This window comes from Rhincodon typus, chromosome 9 (assembly GCF_021869965.1).
Source record: "Rhincodon typus isolate 14 chromosome 9, sRhiTyp1.1, whole genome shotgun sequence".
NCBI classification, from domain to species: domain Eukaryota; kingdom Metazoa; phylum Chordata; class Chondrichthyes; order Orectolobiformes; family Rhincodontidae; genus Rhincodon; species Rhincodon typus.
This window is the reverse complement of record NC_063340.1, coordinates 33,291,577-33,309,325: the sequence shown is the minus strand read 5'-3', so window position 1 is coordinate 33,309,325 and position 17,749 is coordinate 33,291,577. Positions and strand designations below refer to the sequence as shown.

The following is a 17,749-nucleotide window of genomic DNA, read 5'->3' as shown; positions in this document are numbered from 1 at the left end:
AGATACAGGAAGCAAAGTAGGCCATTCAGCCCACTGAATCTGCTCCACCACTCAATGAGATCTTGGCTGATCTGATAACCCTCAACTCCACTTTCCTGTCTTTTCCTCGTAACCCTCAATTCCAAAACTCATTAAAAATCTGTCTATTTCAGCCTTGAATATACTTAATGACCTCAGTGGTAAAGAATTCAACAAATTCACTATCCTCTGAGAACAGAAATTCCCCCCATCTTTGTCTTAAATGTTCAACCCCTATTCTGAGATTACGACCTCTGGACCTGGACTCCCCTCCAAGTGGAAATAACCTCTCTGCATCTACCCTGTCAACTCTCCTAAGAATCTGATATGCTTCCATTTGGTTGCTTCTCATTCTTCATTAACATTTGATCTTGTGTTTAGGAAAATCAAAGGGAGAAACTATGTCCTCTAGTTGGTGAGTCCAGATTCAAGCAAACATAATCTGATCATTACCGCAAAGACATCAAGGTATGATGACAGAAAATAATTCTTCACACAAAGGTTAATGAAATCTGGAGTTCTCTGCTCCTGTTGAGGTTAAATCAATTGAAAATTTCAAACTGAGATTGTTTAAAGTAGGCAAGCTATGTAAGGTTATGGAATTAAGGTGGTAGACATGGTTATGTAGAGATCAATCTGTTCTAACTGATTGGTGAACAGGCTTGAGGGACAGAATGATGCACTCCTGTCCCTACATAATGTAACTAAAACAAGATAGGAAGGGCATCTCAGGTTCACTAATTGTACAATGATTGTTAGATTGAGAACACATTGCTGGAGCTGGATCTCAGCAGTTTTGAAGTTAAATCTGCTTTCGTAGACCACAGGCAAAATTTGTAGAGCCAATTTTTACGCAAAGGTCTACAATTCCTCAGTACAATAAGGCATGAACATAAAATGGAAGAAAATCACCACTTTTATTCACTTTCATTTGTTACATCTATGAATAATTATGATAAATAAATTATGAAATGGATTCAAATCAAAAATGTATAATTTATGAACAGTAACAGTACACAATGGGGAAAAAATGTAAAGGCAATTTTTAGACAAACATTTGCAGTCCCCTAGCACAATAAGGTATCATGATAAAATGGAAAAAAAAACACTTTTACTTGTTTTTATTGTTACAATAAATAATTACACCGAATGTTTAATAAAGTAGAATATTCTATATTGTCTCAACATTTACAGTTTTATACATATGTAATGTACTCAAACCACATTATTCAATTACTCTAAAACATTACCTTCCAGTCTGTAAACCTTGACAACATTTGTAAAGATATGGCGGTCTATGATCAATATCATGACTGGTTGCCATTCTCTCTTCGGAAAGAATTGTGTCCAGCAACATTCATCATGAAAGCTAACTGCTATTCAGCTGTTACCATATTTGGAAGATTATAAGGGGATTTCAAACACAGTCTTTGTTTTAAATGATTTTCAATAAGCACACAAACATTACATAGCATAGAGGTTAATAAAACAGCGCCACTTACAGGGCTTGACGGAGTCTTTGGCCAGCCTGGGCTGCTAATGCTATCACTTTCATCTCCATGCATTGAGGAGATGCTAGTAGAGCTTGGGGACATGGGGGAAAGGGTTGGCAGGTTGCCTGAGGTAAGGGGCTGAGAAATACCCTGAGAGTTGTAGCTATCCTGTGGTAGCGGGACAAAAATAGAAGGAGGGCAGGGCAAGGTTCATTCAAAAGAAGAAAAAAATGTTAAATCAATTTTAACTTACAGGTATAAACAATCACATAACATTTATAATTGGTATAAATTTGGAAGATTGCTGGAGCCACCATGCTTAACTTTAAGCTTATTTGAGATGCTTAGCACAAGTTTCCCCATGAAGGAAATCACTTAGTTAGTTTTACAAAAAAGCCAGAAAAGCAAAATACCAAATGCCTTTGCTGTTGCAAGGAAGCCATGACAAAAGAGGCAGAGAAAATGGCTGCAGTTCATAAAAACAGGCAAACAACTCTCTTAACACCTTAAAGCCAAATTTACCAGTGTTTTTAAGTGCCTTTAGAACCAATGACTTTCAGATCCACTTGAAAGAACAGGAATAGGACACGCAAAAGCATGCAGAAGGGAGAGATTAGAGACTGAAAACCAAATGATGTAACAGAGCAGACTTGTTCAGCCAAACCAACACCATCATTGCTGGAGAAATACCTTAGACTTGGTCTCAGTTGGAGGGGGTCCTTCTTCTTTAATATCCATTTTCTGAGGTACTTGAAGTTTGGAATCGGCCTGTGTCATCATGTCTGCTCCGAGACCCATTGAAGCTATGTACATAACAATTTGGGGAACTAAAATTAATCCTAAAACGTATTTATAAATTTTATTGGGGCAAACACACAAAGTTGTCACTTCAAATATACCAACACAAAACTTTAAAATACCTCCAGTAAAAAGTAACTTTAAAAAAGCCATCAAGGTAGTTTGATTGTTCCCTGCACTTTCCTAATCACTTGAAACTCCTATTCAAATCTATTCGGGGATTTTCAAAATTCAAATACATAATATACAATTCACACCAACTGTAAATTTGTGCCTGTTTTTCAAATCCATTTTTGCATTCTACACTCACTGTAAACATGCAGCATCCCTATGTAACTTAATCAGGGAAAAATCAATTGTATCTATAATCGAGAGCTTAGAAATTTTGTTTTAAATAGTTTATTTTTAAGATGTTAAAAGGATAATCACAATTTCTTTTGCTCCAGCCTGCATATATGACTAGACTAACATCACTATCTGCAACTACATGAAGACGTTTTCACTGAAACGTTTTTTAAATTTGAATCAGCTTCTCATATAGAAGTGATATGAATTAATTGAGCCATTATTTATACTTCAGTGTCCAGTAACCAAACGTTTAAATTTTGAATGTAACCCTGATCTAGTAGCTTAAGACAATTATATTTATGACCAACGGCTGTTGTGTCATGGTATACAGCAGCAAAGCTGGACTCACTTTTTAAAAAGTATCACGTTGAAAACATTTCATTGAGGTACATATAAATTTGCTGAATGACTTAATTCCTATTATACTTGGACATCCATTTGATTCCTAAAACCATAGTTGGCAGGACATTTCTCTGAACTGTCCATTTTAATTTCTGGACTAAGGCATTACTATAGATTCTAAGAATTGATTAACAGTTGATTATGTCTTTTTCTTCCCTTCTTTTATTTTCTTCTTCAGCTCAGTACTCCCTACCAAAATTCAGTTAAGGATCTTTGAGTAAGATGGTGTCTGTTGTATGGATTGTGTGGGCCACACAACAAGAGAGAATGTGGAAATCATTTGCATTTATAGAATTGTCCAGGATTTCCCAAAACACTTTACTGCCAATGGTTTATTTTAGTATGCAATCAGTGTATAAACAATCACCAATTATGACCCAACAGGATTTCAAAAGAGCAAATGAACAAATGATAAGATAATTTGTTGCTGGATTTTTTTTCTGAAGGAATACATACTCACTTCTTTGAATAAGACATGTGACATTTTAATAACTCTCTGAGCAGGCAGTTTGATGTTTATTTGGAAAGATGTGACCTCTTGACAATATCGCAGCTTTCTTACCAATGTGTTAGACTAAAGGTGTCTTTAAATCCCAATGCAATCTAACCTACAACCTTCTCACTCAAGAGGTAAGACAGCTACGCCAACACCTAGCTCACTTTGCAGTATTATAAAGTCATTGGAACTTATGAGACAGGAGACGACCAATAGTCTGGTCTGTAGACAGAAGCAGCTGAGCTTAGTCCAACATGTCCATTTTATTTTGCTCGTACCTCTCTAAGCTCCTTAAACTTAGTACTGACCAGTTCCCTTTTGTTATTATTATTTATGGAATCATATCCAGCACCTTAGTGTGTGATCCTGAATGACAGCAATTTTCCATACCTCCTATTTTTTGTCACTGTGCTGGTTTGTCACTGAATAATGGAAAGCATCAGTGGCAGTGGCCAAGTTCCTAAGTCATACCAAGCCATTGTCCTGAATGAAGGACAAGAAGGTACAATGTGGAATAATTCACTATTTATCTGTCAGGCAGTCATCATAGGATGCATAATGTGATTACTAAAGTGGCGGCATGGTGGCTCAGTGGTTAGCACTGCTGCCTCGCAGCATCAGGAACCCCAGTTAATTACAGCCTGGGTATTTGTCTGTGTGGAATTTGCACGCTCTCCCAGTGTCTGCATGGATTTGTGCCAGTGGCCCAGTATTCTCCCACAGTCCAAAGGTGCGCAGGTTAGGTGAATTTTCGTATCATGCCATTTTATTACCAGGCAGAAAAAAATCTTCGTTTTAAAAGCTAAACATTTATAATGTTTAAAGGATGGGCAACAACTTGGCCTAGAAATGGTACAATGGATTAGCTTGCTGCATAGATGGCAGAGAGTGGAGGTATTTTAGTTTGGCATATATATACACATATATATAAAAGTGCAACAGTGAACTGAGGCAAGCTAGCAATGATGCCCCTGCAGACTGGAACTGTGATGCAATGACAAAGAGGAAGTAAGTAATGTGTTCAAGAAGACTGCTTGACACGCCAAGCATATATACATCAAGAACTTTGGCTTCTGTGTGACAAATATTTCAGCTCTAAGTTGAAATGTTTATGCAGTTTTAAGCAACTATGAGAAAGGGAAGCCTAACCTTTCAATGAAGATACTGCCACAGAAGTAGTGCAGTCAAAAAAATCTTATAACTAGTTTAGAAGTACCTTGCATAAACCCAAAATGCATACTGCAGTGAATACAGGGAAGTGTCAATGTGAGCTTGGCAGACTGCACTCTGGACCTGTAGGAATATTTACAGTACTGGCAAACTCAACCCACTCACCTTGCCAGTTTACTCACCAGAGTCTTGCTCTCTGGCTGGAGCAATTAAAATTTTGTAAAACCTGTTCCTACACAGTTGTGCAGTGTAATGATTTGTAGTGCTTAATCTATGAATTAGTTCTATTTTCTCTTCCTTGCAGATTTGGCAGAATATTGTGCTTGTTCATCAACTAATGTGAGCATGTCAAATGAATATAAAGCAATTTCATTGCAGCTGCATTGTAGGAAATATGTCTGGTATCCCTGAGTGAACACAGGAAATCATTTGAATTACAGAAAGCCCAAACAAAAAAAAATGTGCTGCACAAACTAAACTAGGGTTGTGCCTGTCAATTTATACCAAATTAAAATTCTTACATAAAAATCATGTTGGATTTATTTAGAGTTGCACCTTTGCAAAAAAAATTGCAAGCTTAATGTGATTCAGCACATTACCCTGAATAAAGGTAATACCAATAACCAAATTTGAAGAAGCTGCGCCACTTTATTGGAGAAACTGGGACATGATGGCAAGTTACACACCACCTTTCAGTGGTGTGAGAATGTGGGATGTGTGGTGGAAATTTGAAATTTAAAAGCACCTTGCATAAAACCAAAATGTGTGAAGCCGTAAATACAGGAAAGTGTCAATGTAAGCTTGGCAGACTGCACTTTGGACCTGTAGGGACATTTGCAGGTGGGGTAGTGTTGCTAGTTGAGGTGGAGATTAACACAGGAGTAAGAAAGGACATTAGCCTGGACGATATGGAATCCGTATGAGTGGAGCTGCGGAACACCAAAAGGAGAAAACGTTAGTGGGAGTTGCATACATACCACCAATCAGTAGTTGTGAGGTTGGGGTGGCATCAAACAGGAAGTTAGAGACGCGTGCAATAATGGTACAGCAGTTATTATGGGCGACTTCAATCTGCATATTGAATGAACTAACCAAACTGATAGTAATGTGATACAGGAGGATTTCCGGGAATGTATGAGGGATGGTTTCCTCAACCAGTATGTCAAGGAACCAACTAGAGAGCAGGCCACCCCAGACTGGGTATTGTGTAATGATAGAGAATTAATTAGCAACCTTGTGGTGCGAGACCCTTTGGGGAAGAGTGACCATAATATGGTAAAATTCTTCATTAAGATGGAGAGTGACACAGTTAAATCTGAGACTGGGGTCCTGAACTTAAAGAAAGCTAGCTTTGATGATATGAGACATGTTTTGGCTAGGATAAACTGGCCAATGATACCTAAGGGGTGGATGGTGGATAGGCAATGACAGACAGTTAAAGAATACATAGATGAACTTCAACAAGTGCACATCTCTGTCTGGTGTAAAACAGGGAAGGTGACTCAAACATGGCGAACAAGGGGAATCAGGAATAGTGTGAAAGCCAAAGACTGGGCATATAAATTGATCAGAAAAAGCAGTAAACCTGAGGACTGGGAGAAATTTAAAATTCAGTAGAGGACGACAAAGGGTTTAATTTGGAAGGGAAAATAAAATACAAGAGTAAGTTTGCAGAAAATATAAAAACTGACTGCAAATGCTTCTACAGATACATGAAGAGAAAAACACTGGTGAAGACAAATGTTAGAATCAGGTGAATTCATAATGGATAAAGAGATGGCAGACCAGTTTAACAAATACTTTGGAATTGTCTTCACTGAGGAGGACACAAATAACCTTCTGGAAATGCTAGGGGAAAAAAGAATCAAATGTGAAGGAGTAACTGAGGAAATTCTTAGTAGTCAGAAAATGGTATTGGGGAAATTGACGGGATTAAAACCAGATACGTCCCCAGAACCTGATGCTCTGTATCCCAGACTACTTAAGGAAGTGGCCCTAGAATTAGTGGTTGCATTGGTGATCATTTAGAGACTTTGGAAGAGTTTTAATAGACTGGGGGGTAGCTAATGTAATATCACTTTTTAAAAAAGGGAGAGAAAATGGGGAATTATAGGCCAGCCTGACATTTGTGGTGGGGAAGATGCTGGAGTCAATTATTAAGGATGTATTAACTGAGTATTTGGAAAGTGGCGGCAAGATCGATTCAAGTTAGCATGGATTACTCAAGGGAAATCATGCTTGACAAATCTTCTGGAATTTTCTTGAGGATGTGACCAGGACAGAAGACAAAGTTGAAGCAGTGGATGTTGTATATCTGGGCTTTCAAAAAACTTTTGACAAGGTCTCACACAAGAGAATAGCAAGAAAAATAAATGCTCATGGTATCAGTGGTAACGTATTGACGTGTATAGAGAACTGGCTGGCAGATGGAAAACAGAGAGTTGGAAATAACAGGTGCTTTTCAGAGTGGCAGGCAGTGACGAGTGGGGTACTGCAGAGTTCAGTGCTGGGACCCCAACTGTTCACAATATACATTAATGATTTGGATGAAGCAATTGAATGCAATATCTCAAAATTTGCAGTCAACACTAAGTGTATACTGTGAGGAGGATGCTAAGATGCTGCAGGGTGACTCGGACATGTTGGCTGACCGGGCAATTAGCAAATGTAATATAATGTGGATAAATGTTAGGTTATCCAAACCGTTGGCAAAAATAGGAAGTCAGATTATTATCTGAATATTTGCAATTTACGAAAAGTTGAGGTGCAATGAGACCTAGGTGTCATGGTGGAACAGTCACTGAAGGTTAGCATGTAGGTGCAGGTGCAGCAGGCAGTGAGGAAAGCTAATAGCATGTTGTTCTTTATAGCGAAAGGATTTAAGTTAGGGGTAGGGATCTTCTGCTGCAGTTATACAGAGTCTTGGTGGGGCCACGCCTTAAGTATTGTGTGCAGTTTTGGTCTCATAGTCTAAGGAAGGACATTCTTGCTATTCAGGGAGTCCAGTGAAGATTCACCAGACTGATTCCTGGGATGGCAGAACTGACATAAGAAGAAAGAATGGATCAACTGGGTTCGTACTCACTGAAATTTAGTTGTATGTGTATATGTGTCCACGTGTGTGTGTGTGCGTGCAAATCACATAGAAACATATAAAAGCCTGATGGGACTGGACAGGTTAGATGTGGGAAGAATGTTCCCAATATTGGGAAAGTCCAGAACTAAGGATCACAGTCAAAGAATAAGGAGTAAGCCATTCAGTGCTGAGATGAGGGAGAATTTCTTCACTCAGAATTGAGAGCCTATGGAAATCTCTACCACAAAGAGCTGTTGGGGCCACTTTGTTAGACATATTGAAGAGGGAGCTGGATGTGGCCCTTGCAGCTAAAGGGATCAAGAAGTATGGAGAGGAAACAGGAGTGGGAGTGGGAGTGGATCAGGTGTGATCATATTCAATGGTAGTGCAGGCTCGAAGGGCCGAATGGCCTACTCCTGCATCTATTTTCTGTGCTCCTATGAAATCTAATGGAAATAAAAATACAAACTGCAGATTACATCATTTATAAGAAATCTTCTCTAGAACATTTCTTTAAACCCAAATATGATGAGATCAATTTTCTTCCATGTTCAGATTAAGATTTATGATGCGATCAGAAAAAGTGTAAGCTAGACTTCTCCAAAGCATGTTTTGAAAAGAAATTTTGCTGCAAAATTTGCAATGCTAAGAAAACATGATTTACCATAGAAGTGTACATGTTACCGATTAAATAATCATTTCAATAGATTTTCCTTGTGCTTTATTACTTTTCTCACCCAAGCATATGGCTCAGTAATAGCAACTGCCAAATTAACAGATCAGTTATCAATTGGTTACACTACTGATAATTGTACTTCCTGATTTAAGGTTGCCACTGGCAAAGTTTCCTGTTGGTCAACTGAACCTGATATCAACAAGAATCAGCTCAGCACTGACACTGCACAACTTCTCATTTGAAGATATGCTAGTGTATACATGTAAATTTCCCATCTTACATTGAATCTATCTAAACAGTTTCAACTATGCCATTTAAGTTGACATAACTAAACATAAGTTACTTGCTTAGAACTTTTTCAACTTGATTTGTGTCTTTGTCTAGATTGATTTATGGCTAATTCGAGTGATAAGCAATAATACATGTACAGTTTAAAAAAAACTGCTCCCATTAAGGCCCAGTAGATAAACATCATGTGATGCGGTCACAAGTCACACAATTCAGGCAATCAAAAATTTGATTCCTAACCTCTGGCACGATTACGGTTAACCAAATAGTAATTGAGTTGCAACAAATTCAGCCAAGGGTTCTGCCCATTACAATTTCCAAATAGCCTTTATGTGCACATGGGCCGTTGGCAGTGAACAGATTCACAATCTGAACTTATACCAACAATCACTGACGTTGCTCACTGGTAACCAATGACATTCCCTCAGGAATAAAGAATGGCTAAGTGGGTTTAGGTCCTACAGTATCAACTTAGGAACGGTTTGTAAGAAGAATCCACATTTTTGAATGAGAATATTGGAATAAAAAGCAATTAGGTGAAATGTCCAACACACACGCTCAACAAACATACAATGTTCTGAAGAGTCAATGGACTCAAAATGCTAACTCTGCTTTCTCCCCAAATATGTTGCCAGACCTGTTGACTTTCTCAAGAAATTTCTTTTTATGTCTCAGATCTCCAGCATCCGCAGCTCTTTGTTTCACATTATTACACAATGTTTGTGCTCTGCTACAGTAAGTTCAGCAGAATTCTGAATGACATGTGTAACACCAACAGGTGTAACTGAAAATTACAATACATGTATTTTAAAAATTAAAATTTGGAACTAATGAACACTCCTACTCTAAGCTGAGTCATGCTACCAAAGTTTCATTTGTACTGTGATGAAGGTACTTGTTATGTTATTGCTATTATTTGGAAACTTAAGTTCTACAGTGGATGGAGCCACGTATTGTTTTAAGTTTGTATTGCTGTGGTGTGTATGAAGGGTAATAGATAGTTTGAGTTTCATTCTAGATTAGTTCTGCGGACAGTATCATGTTGTCTGGAATTGTGGTTACATGCATTTAAATGAAGCTGAAATCCTTGAGGTGACTAGTTCAATGCTTCAGATAACATAGACAAGAAGGGAGAAAAATATTTGGGCTCTTGCCTAGCAACATGATGTCCTATGACACACAGAGATAGAGTAAAGGTCTTTTAGAAAGACAAAGCCATTCAAAAGGTCAGTGAGTATACAAGCTTCTCTCGGAGAGAACAGGTCTATGACAGCAGAGCTACTATATACTTAGCAGTCTTGAAAATAACTTGGGCTGAAAGGAAATCCTAAGTAGCTATGCCAGTTGGACAAAGGCAATTTAAGGAATACATGCTAAAAAAAAAAGTGAGCTGTTTGTTTCGGGGTCTCAGCAAAAGAGAGTGAATGTAGACGTTTGCTGGAAAGAAACTTAGGGCAGCCATGTTCACTGAATGAGGAACTTTAAAATGGAAACAGGGTGACCGATCAATGAAGTTTGAGTGGTTGAAACTTTTTTGTCTAATATTTGTAAAAGTCCATTTCAAATAATTTTTGTACAGTGCAAAATATTGTATCTTTTTAAAAATTCATTAATGGGATGAGGGCATTGCTGGCTAGACAGCATTTATTGCCCATCCCTTATTGCCCAGAGGGCAGTTCAGAGTCAACCACATTGTCGAGGGTCTGGAGTCACATGTAGGCCAGACGAGATAAGGATGGCAGTTTCCTTCCCTAAAGGACATTTGTGAACCAGATGGGTTATTCCGGCAATTGACAATGGATTCGTGGTCATCATTAGATTCTTAATTCCAGATATTTATTGAATTCAAATTCCACCATCTGCCGTGGCAGGATTCGAACCTGGGTCCCCAGAACATTATCTGGGTCTCTGGATCAACAGTCCAGCGATAATACCACTAGGCCATCATCTCCCCATTTTGCTTCACAAACTTTGATTTGTTAAAGGTACATTGGCAATAAGTTAGTGAATGTTATTAGTGACTGACCACCATGGCAAACAAATCACAAAACTCAAAACTAAGGTCTTTCAAGCAGATTTCACTCTGGAATCTGACTTGTCCAATATTACCACTGGCTAGGATCATAATAGTTCAAATGAATATATTTCCTGGATGATCCACAAGACTGACAAAACTATTGTGCACTTTCCACTCCCCTTGTCTAAACAATTATATAAATTGAAATTCATTGAATTAAAAAACCATTAATTGTATTGGTAAAAACGAAGACCTGAATTAAAACTTACCTTGCCAATTCCTTGTGATTTTTTTTACATATATTCTTTCAAAGGATGCTTGCATGATTTTTTTACAAAGTAGTTTTCTGTTCACTTAAAGAAAAAACTGCTGATCCTGGGAGCCTTGTGTGCAACAATGTAAATAGTCCTGTCAGCATGACATATTGCTCCCATGAGTAATCTCTAAAGTTGAAGCATCCTTAGCACAAATTAATCTCAAGGTCAGTAAAGTAAGGAAAACTAAGAAAATGAACCAAAATCAGTCTGAGGATTAGACAGCTAGTTTTCACAAATCAGAATCCCAACTATGCTAGTAGGCCTGAAAATTAATAGTGGCTAAGTTTCAATTGAAAAATCATGACTTGAACTGACAGGACTTCGATCTTGTTCTCTTTGCTTGGGTAAAATTAAGCAGCTGATGGCTTGCTTAAATGCATGATTAAGAGAGTCAGGCTGAGTCTTTTTCTTGGTGTGCGTGTGCTTGTGTGTGTTGGGGTTGGGGGAGGTGGGCATTGAAAGCCAAAATTTTCTACTATTTCTCCACTGACCAAAGGTGAGATAAAATTAACAGGTTTAGAAGGTCAATAGGCCAGTATAGCCTATTCCACCTTTCTGACTGATAGAAAATGTATAAAGGCAAATTGGCAGGTAGGGAATGTTTTTTTAATAAGTGTTATTGTTTTTGGATGAAATGTGTAAAAACATTTAATTGATTTTACACGTACAAAATTGATCCAGCCATAACTTTCAAACACTGTAGATGATTAAGACGAAGTGCCAGTAAATAGGCAACTGCAAGAGAATCATCTCCTTTTCACAGATAAACAATTAGCATGCGAAAGATGAGAGAATAACTAACTTCTTCCTTGTTTAAAGAGTTTCTCCAAACAAGAGTAAATGGGAACAATATATTAGAATTTTATGCTGGGTCAGGTACAAGCCTTTTCAAAGCTTGACTGCAACAATGGTGAGCATACAGGATGGATGATAATGATTCTTTTTAACAATAGGATCGTAACAATTGGAAAACAAAAAAAAACTTTAAATTTAGCTGGTATGCTAAGGCCCTGCTTAGATTGCTTCATTTCCTGCCATTCTGTTACAGCATTATGGATAAAATGAGGCCACCACACTCAAGTGGCATTGGGATTCTGCTTCAGCCTTAAGCCCATAAGAAATAGAAACGGAGTAGGCCCATTAAACCTGCTCTGCCATTCTACAGGATTATGGCTGAACCAACATTTCTCATATTCACTTTCCTACCTTTTCCCTGTCACCCTTGATTCTTCAATTATAGAATCATATAGCATGGAAACAGATCCTTTGGTTCAAGTAATCCATGCCCACTATGTTCCCGAACTAAACAGGGCCACTTGCCTGCATTTGACCCAAATCCCTCCATACCTTTCCTATTAATGTACTTATCCAAACATCTTTTAAATATTGTAACTGTACCTGCATCCACTACTTCCTCTGGCAATTCATTGCACACACATGTCACTGTGTAAAAATGTTGCCCCTCATGTCCTTTCTAAAACTCTCTCCTCTCACCTTAGAAATATGCTCCCTGGTTTTGAACTCCCTCACCCTAGGGAGAAGACCCTTGCCATTCACCTTATCTATGCCCGTCATGATTTTATAAACCTCTGTAAGGTCACCACTCAACTTCCTAGGCTCAAGTGAAAGAAGTCGTAGGCTACCCAGCCTATGTTTATAACTCAAACCTTCCATTCTCAGCAATATTCTGGTAAATCCTTTCTGAACCCTCTCCAATTAAACAATATCCTTCCGAGAGCAGAACTGCACACAGTACTCCAGAAGTGATCTCATCATTGATCAAGAATCTATCTCAGACTTGAATATACACAAGAACTCTGCCCCTAATGGCTCTCTGTAGCACGGAATTCCAAAGACTCTCAACCCTCCAAGAGAAGAAATTCTTCCTCCTATCAGTCTTGAATTGATGCCCCTTTATTCTGGGACTCTGCCATGAGGGAAACATACTCTTAGTATTTTTACCCTGTCAAGCCCATTGAGGATCCTTTATGTTTCAATGAGATCACCTCTCATTCTTCTAAACTCCGGTGAGTACAGTCCATCTTCCAAGTCATTAATATATATTGCAATGAGTTGTGACCCAAGCACCAATCCCTGTAGAACCCATTATCAGGTTGACAACCTGTAACCAAAGAACTCCTTAGCCCTCACTGTTTCCTGCCCATGAGTGAATTCTCTATCCATGTCAATATATGACTTCTAACACGATGGGCTCCTATTTTATGACAACCTTCTGTGAGGTACTTTGTCGAATGCCTTCTGGAATCATAGAATCCATATAGCGTGCAAGCATGCCATTCAGCACACTGAGTCCGCACCAACCCTCCAAAGAACATTCCACCCAGACCCACCCCCTATCCTACCCCTGTAATCCTGCATTTCCCATGGCTAATCCACCTAACTTGAACATCTTTAGACTGTGGGAGGAAACCCATACAGACATGGGGAGAATGTGCAAATTCCACACAGACAATTGCCTGAGGGTGGAATTGAATCTGGGTCCCTGGTGCTATGAGGCAGCAGTGCTAACCACTGAGCCACCGTGCTGCCCAAATACAACACATCTACTGGCTTCCTTCTATCTACTCTGGTTAAGACTTCTTTGAAAAATTCTAATAAATTGGTCATACATAACTGCCCTTCCAACTTACTTCCTAACTCACTGTATTTGGCTTTTAGGGCCTCATCTTTTTGTTTTAAAACCTATGTCATTGGTACCAAGGTGTACCATGACCACTCACTCACCTCTTCCAGAGTGTCCCATAGTTTTTAGCTGTCTTTTGTAGCAGGGCCGGTATATTGTCATATGACCTGATTATCACCATTTTAGGATGGCTTCTCCCATTCCCTAATGCTTTCCTGCACCTCTCCTCTCTTGCTTGCTGATTCTCTCCTGCTTACTATTTTCCTCCCATATTCTTCCATGCATCAATTCTCTTCCAGACCTTCTTGACTGCCACTTCTCCCTCAACCATCCTGCTCACAGCTTCTCTCTCCTCTTTCCTCACCTTGATCATCTCCTGAGCCCTGATGGCCAGGACGGTTAGCCATAAGGACAGCCAGCAAGGAGGAGGAAGTAGAAATTATTAGAAAACAACTTTTAAAATAGAAAAGTAGTAATTTCATTTAGAAATGCAGCAAATTCAAATGCACTGTACTTCAATTTCTAATGTTTTAATTTCTTTTGACAAGAAGGGTCCTACAAGACCTAGTTGTAGCTTTTACATTTATTGCAACAGTAAAAACTGACCCACAAAGTTGCACTTTTCAGGAATACAACTACAACATTCAGCGAGGAATTATTGCATTGGTTCAGTTAGACCAAAACATTTTTCATGAGTGTACAAACATCACGCTCATTCATAGACATTATTACACAAATGCTTTCAGTTTTTGCTCAAAGTATTTCCTCCTTCTACATTTAATCATTCATACTCTTTGCTCACAATTGGCCAGTAAACCACCAAAACACAAACATTTACTCATGTTAATAAGGTGCAAACAGTAACAAACAAGTACCTGCATAATTGCTAAAAACAACCTCAAACCCTGTAAGAAAACTGGAGGAAGAATTCCACATGGATATAATATAAAAGATATTGCCAATCGAACCTGAACCCATGGCTCTTGTATCTCTAAACAACATACTAACCATAGACTTTGGCAGATATGAAAAAAAAAGTTGCTATTCACGCCAAATCAACGCTATCACAGAACTTACATATCACCAAACTCTCTGTGCTTGAGAGGACAATTTTCGCAGGCTTAACAGAACCAATAAGCTAGTGAAGTCTTCTGCAGCTTGCTGCCTGATATACAGCATTTCCTGTATGATACTAGTAAGTGATAATTTTAGCACCTTGTCATCCCAATGTGCTTCCTTCTCTCCCCACAGACTGAATGGCCGTTTGCTTACCTCACACTCTGGGCCAAACTGAAAACAACTGCGAAGCAAAATAATCTAATTCAGCACTGTCCATCTCATAACTGGTAACTTCACAGCTAAGACCCACATTTAAAACAATGCACTCCCCTTTCCCTTCTGCACTACTGTTAAGACACATTCATGTTTACCAATAACAGACAACAATAAACGTGGAAAGAACCGAATGATGAACATTGTGGTGGTCCTTTAAAAAGATACAATGTGAGAAACATTAAACATTCTGGTGCTTTTGGGTGGATCCTGATTTTTAAGCAGCATACACTTGATTAAATGAGAATCCACATGTAGAAAAGGAATCTGAACAACATTTAATTTTAATTTAATGGAGCCTTAGAAGAAAAGATATAATCAAAATCCATTAAATTCAATTCATCTAGTGTAATTTTGATCCATTCACTAGAATTGACTCAAGGGTCAGAAAACTGTCAGTTTATGCACCAAATTGGGTAATGATTGTACCTTATCTAAGCATGTCATAACTTGTCAACCTCTATCAAATCTCCTTTGCTCTAAGGAGAACAATGCCAGCCTTCCAAACTAATCTTGCGAGTCTTTTAAGTCTCAGTTGCACCATCTCAACTACCTGCACATTCTTCTTTCTGTGAATTGGTCACAATACTCTAGTAGATTCAATATTTGTTCCCTACTTTTGTATTTAATGCCTCTATTAATGAAGTCCAGGTATCCATATAATTTGCAAACCACTTTCTTAATTTGGTGTGCACAATCTCCAAAAATTGACACATATTCTGCTATTAAATCTATATTGTCATTCCCTAATCCTTCTAACACGACAATTTTAGATTCATACTAACCATGGTAGCTTTTTTTCCTGGGACGTGGGTGTCAACTGACAAGGCCCTTTGAAGGCTGTTAAAAGTAAATCGCAGTGCTGTTGTTCTGGGGTCACATGTAGACCAGGTCAAATAAGGATAAGATGATTTTCTTCCCTTAAGGGCAAAAATTTTTTCTGACAATTGATCGTTTCATGCTCACTATTACCTCAACTAGCTTGCAATCCAGATATTTTTGACTAATTGCATTTATTAATTGATTTAAACCAACTTAACTAAATGACATGTTGGGAATTGAATCTACATCCCTGTGGCATCAGCCTGTAGCTCAATTACTAGTCCAGTGACAATATCACTGCATCACCATCTACCTCATGGAGATCATCTCCCCAAGAGTTAGCTCCTTGCTTGTCCTTTGTGTAGTGTGGAAAATAACTATGTGTCACCTTCTTCCTCTCTAAGTCAGATATCTATGGTCCCTGATGAACAATGGCTAATTAGCAATTAACAACAATTCATTGTGGCTGAATGAAATGACAGAATGTTAAATTTCAAGGCATCATTTCCTACATGAAACAAAGTTGACCCATTGATCTGTTCTTGTGGTTCAGATGGATACTAAAAATTTCGTGCATTTTAGCCAAAAGAAGGTTTGGATGTCCGAGATGACATTTTGACCTCAAGTCATTCCTGAAAGCAATTACTTATTTAATTGCTGTTAGTAGGATGCTTTTGCTCGCTAAGGCTATCTACTTTAAAGAACAAATTATGCGACTTTGTGACATTTTATCAGAATAAGGGGAGGTGACAGCCTAGTGGCACTATCGCTGACTATTACAAGAGACACCCAAGTAATATTCTGAGGACCTGGGTTCCAATCCTGTTTATCGAGAATCTAGTGATGATCATGAATCCATTTTGGGTTGGCACGCTGCCTCACAGTACCGGGGACCTGGGTTCAATTCCAGCCTTGAGTAACTGAGTGCAGTTTGCACATTCTACCCACGTGTGCTCTGGTTTCCTCCAGGTGCTCTGGCTTCCTCCCACAGTCCAAAGATGTGCAGGGTAGGTGGATTGGCCATGCTAAATTGCCCATAGTGTCCAGGCTATGTAAATTAGCATTGGGGAATGTAGGGTTACGGGGGTTGGTGGGGGGAGGGGGGCGGCGAGAAGGTATGAATCTGTGTGGGATGCTCTTCTGAGGGTCAGTGTGGACTTGATGGGCTAAATGGCCTTCTTCCACACTGTATGGATCCTATGAAGATTTGTCAACACTATTAGATCTCAAGTCTGTGTTTAGAAGGGCATTAAACAAACACAAGAACATAAAATATAACTTCCAGTTCATTTAATATGTAAAACACTCTTAAAACAGCACATTGTTGAATCTAAAGTGTGATAAGCAATGGGTTTATGACCCCGAACTGACAAGGTCAGAGTCAGATAAATTACTCAATCTTGAGGTACGGTATTCTTCATTTTTCAATTTAAGCATCCCTCATGTATAATGGATATAAGTAGTAATCCAGAGGAAAAAGTGATGGGACAACACATTCCCTAAATAGAATTTCATTCCATATTGCATCTTATGTTTGCTTAATGCAGACATATATAAATCAGTGAGCACAAACAGAAGATTCTGACCCAGCTATTTCATTCTATTCTCTTGTTTGAAGAGAAAAGGCAATTTAGAAATTTAAAATTTAATCAAGTCTTTCATTTACTTTTGTCAAGGTCAAGTGTTTATCAGCACATTCATCAACTGCACCATGCAAGCTCCTACAAAGACAGATCAATCTGGAATAAGGCTTTAGGACTTTGCCAACTTTAACAACAATGCAAACTATCTGACAAGTTGTATGGTTCCTATTTGGAAGCTGTTTAGCCAAACATATATGAGTAGAAGTCCA

General features: G+C 38.5%; 1 protein-coding gene across 7 annotated transcripts in view; it reads right to left on the bottom strand.

Annotated features, from left to right (window-relative positions):
- The window catches only part of LOC109930802 (AT-rich interactive domain-containing protein 1B-like), a 171,425-nt gene that overhangs the window by 68,378 nt on the left and 85,298 nt on the right, over positions 1-17,749 (bottom strand). For 5 of the 7 annotated variants that reach the window (XM_048601520.1, XM_048601521.1, XM_048601523.1 and 2 more), the window contains 2 exons: positions 2,202-2,314; positions 1,521-1,679 (listed from right to left, as the gene is read on the bottom strand). In XM_048601520.1, coding sequence (XP_048457477.1) covers positions 1,521-1,679; positions 2,202-2,314 — 272 coding nt within the window. The remainder of the gene's footprint in view (positions 1-1,520; positions 1,680-2,201; positions 2,315-17,749) is intronic. The other 2 variants (XM_020530240.2, XM_048601525.1) reach the window with 1 other exon arrangement.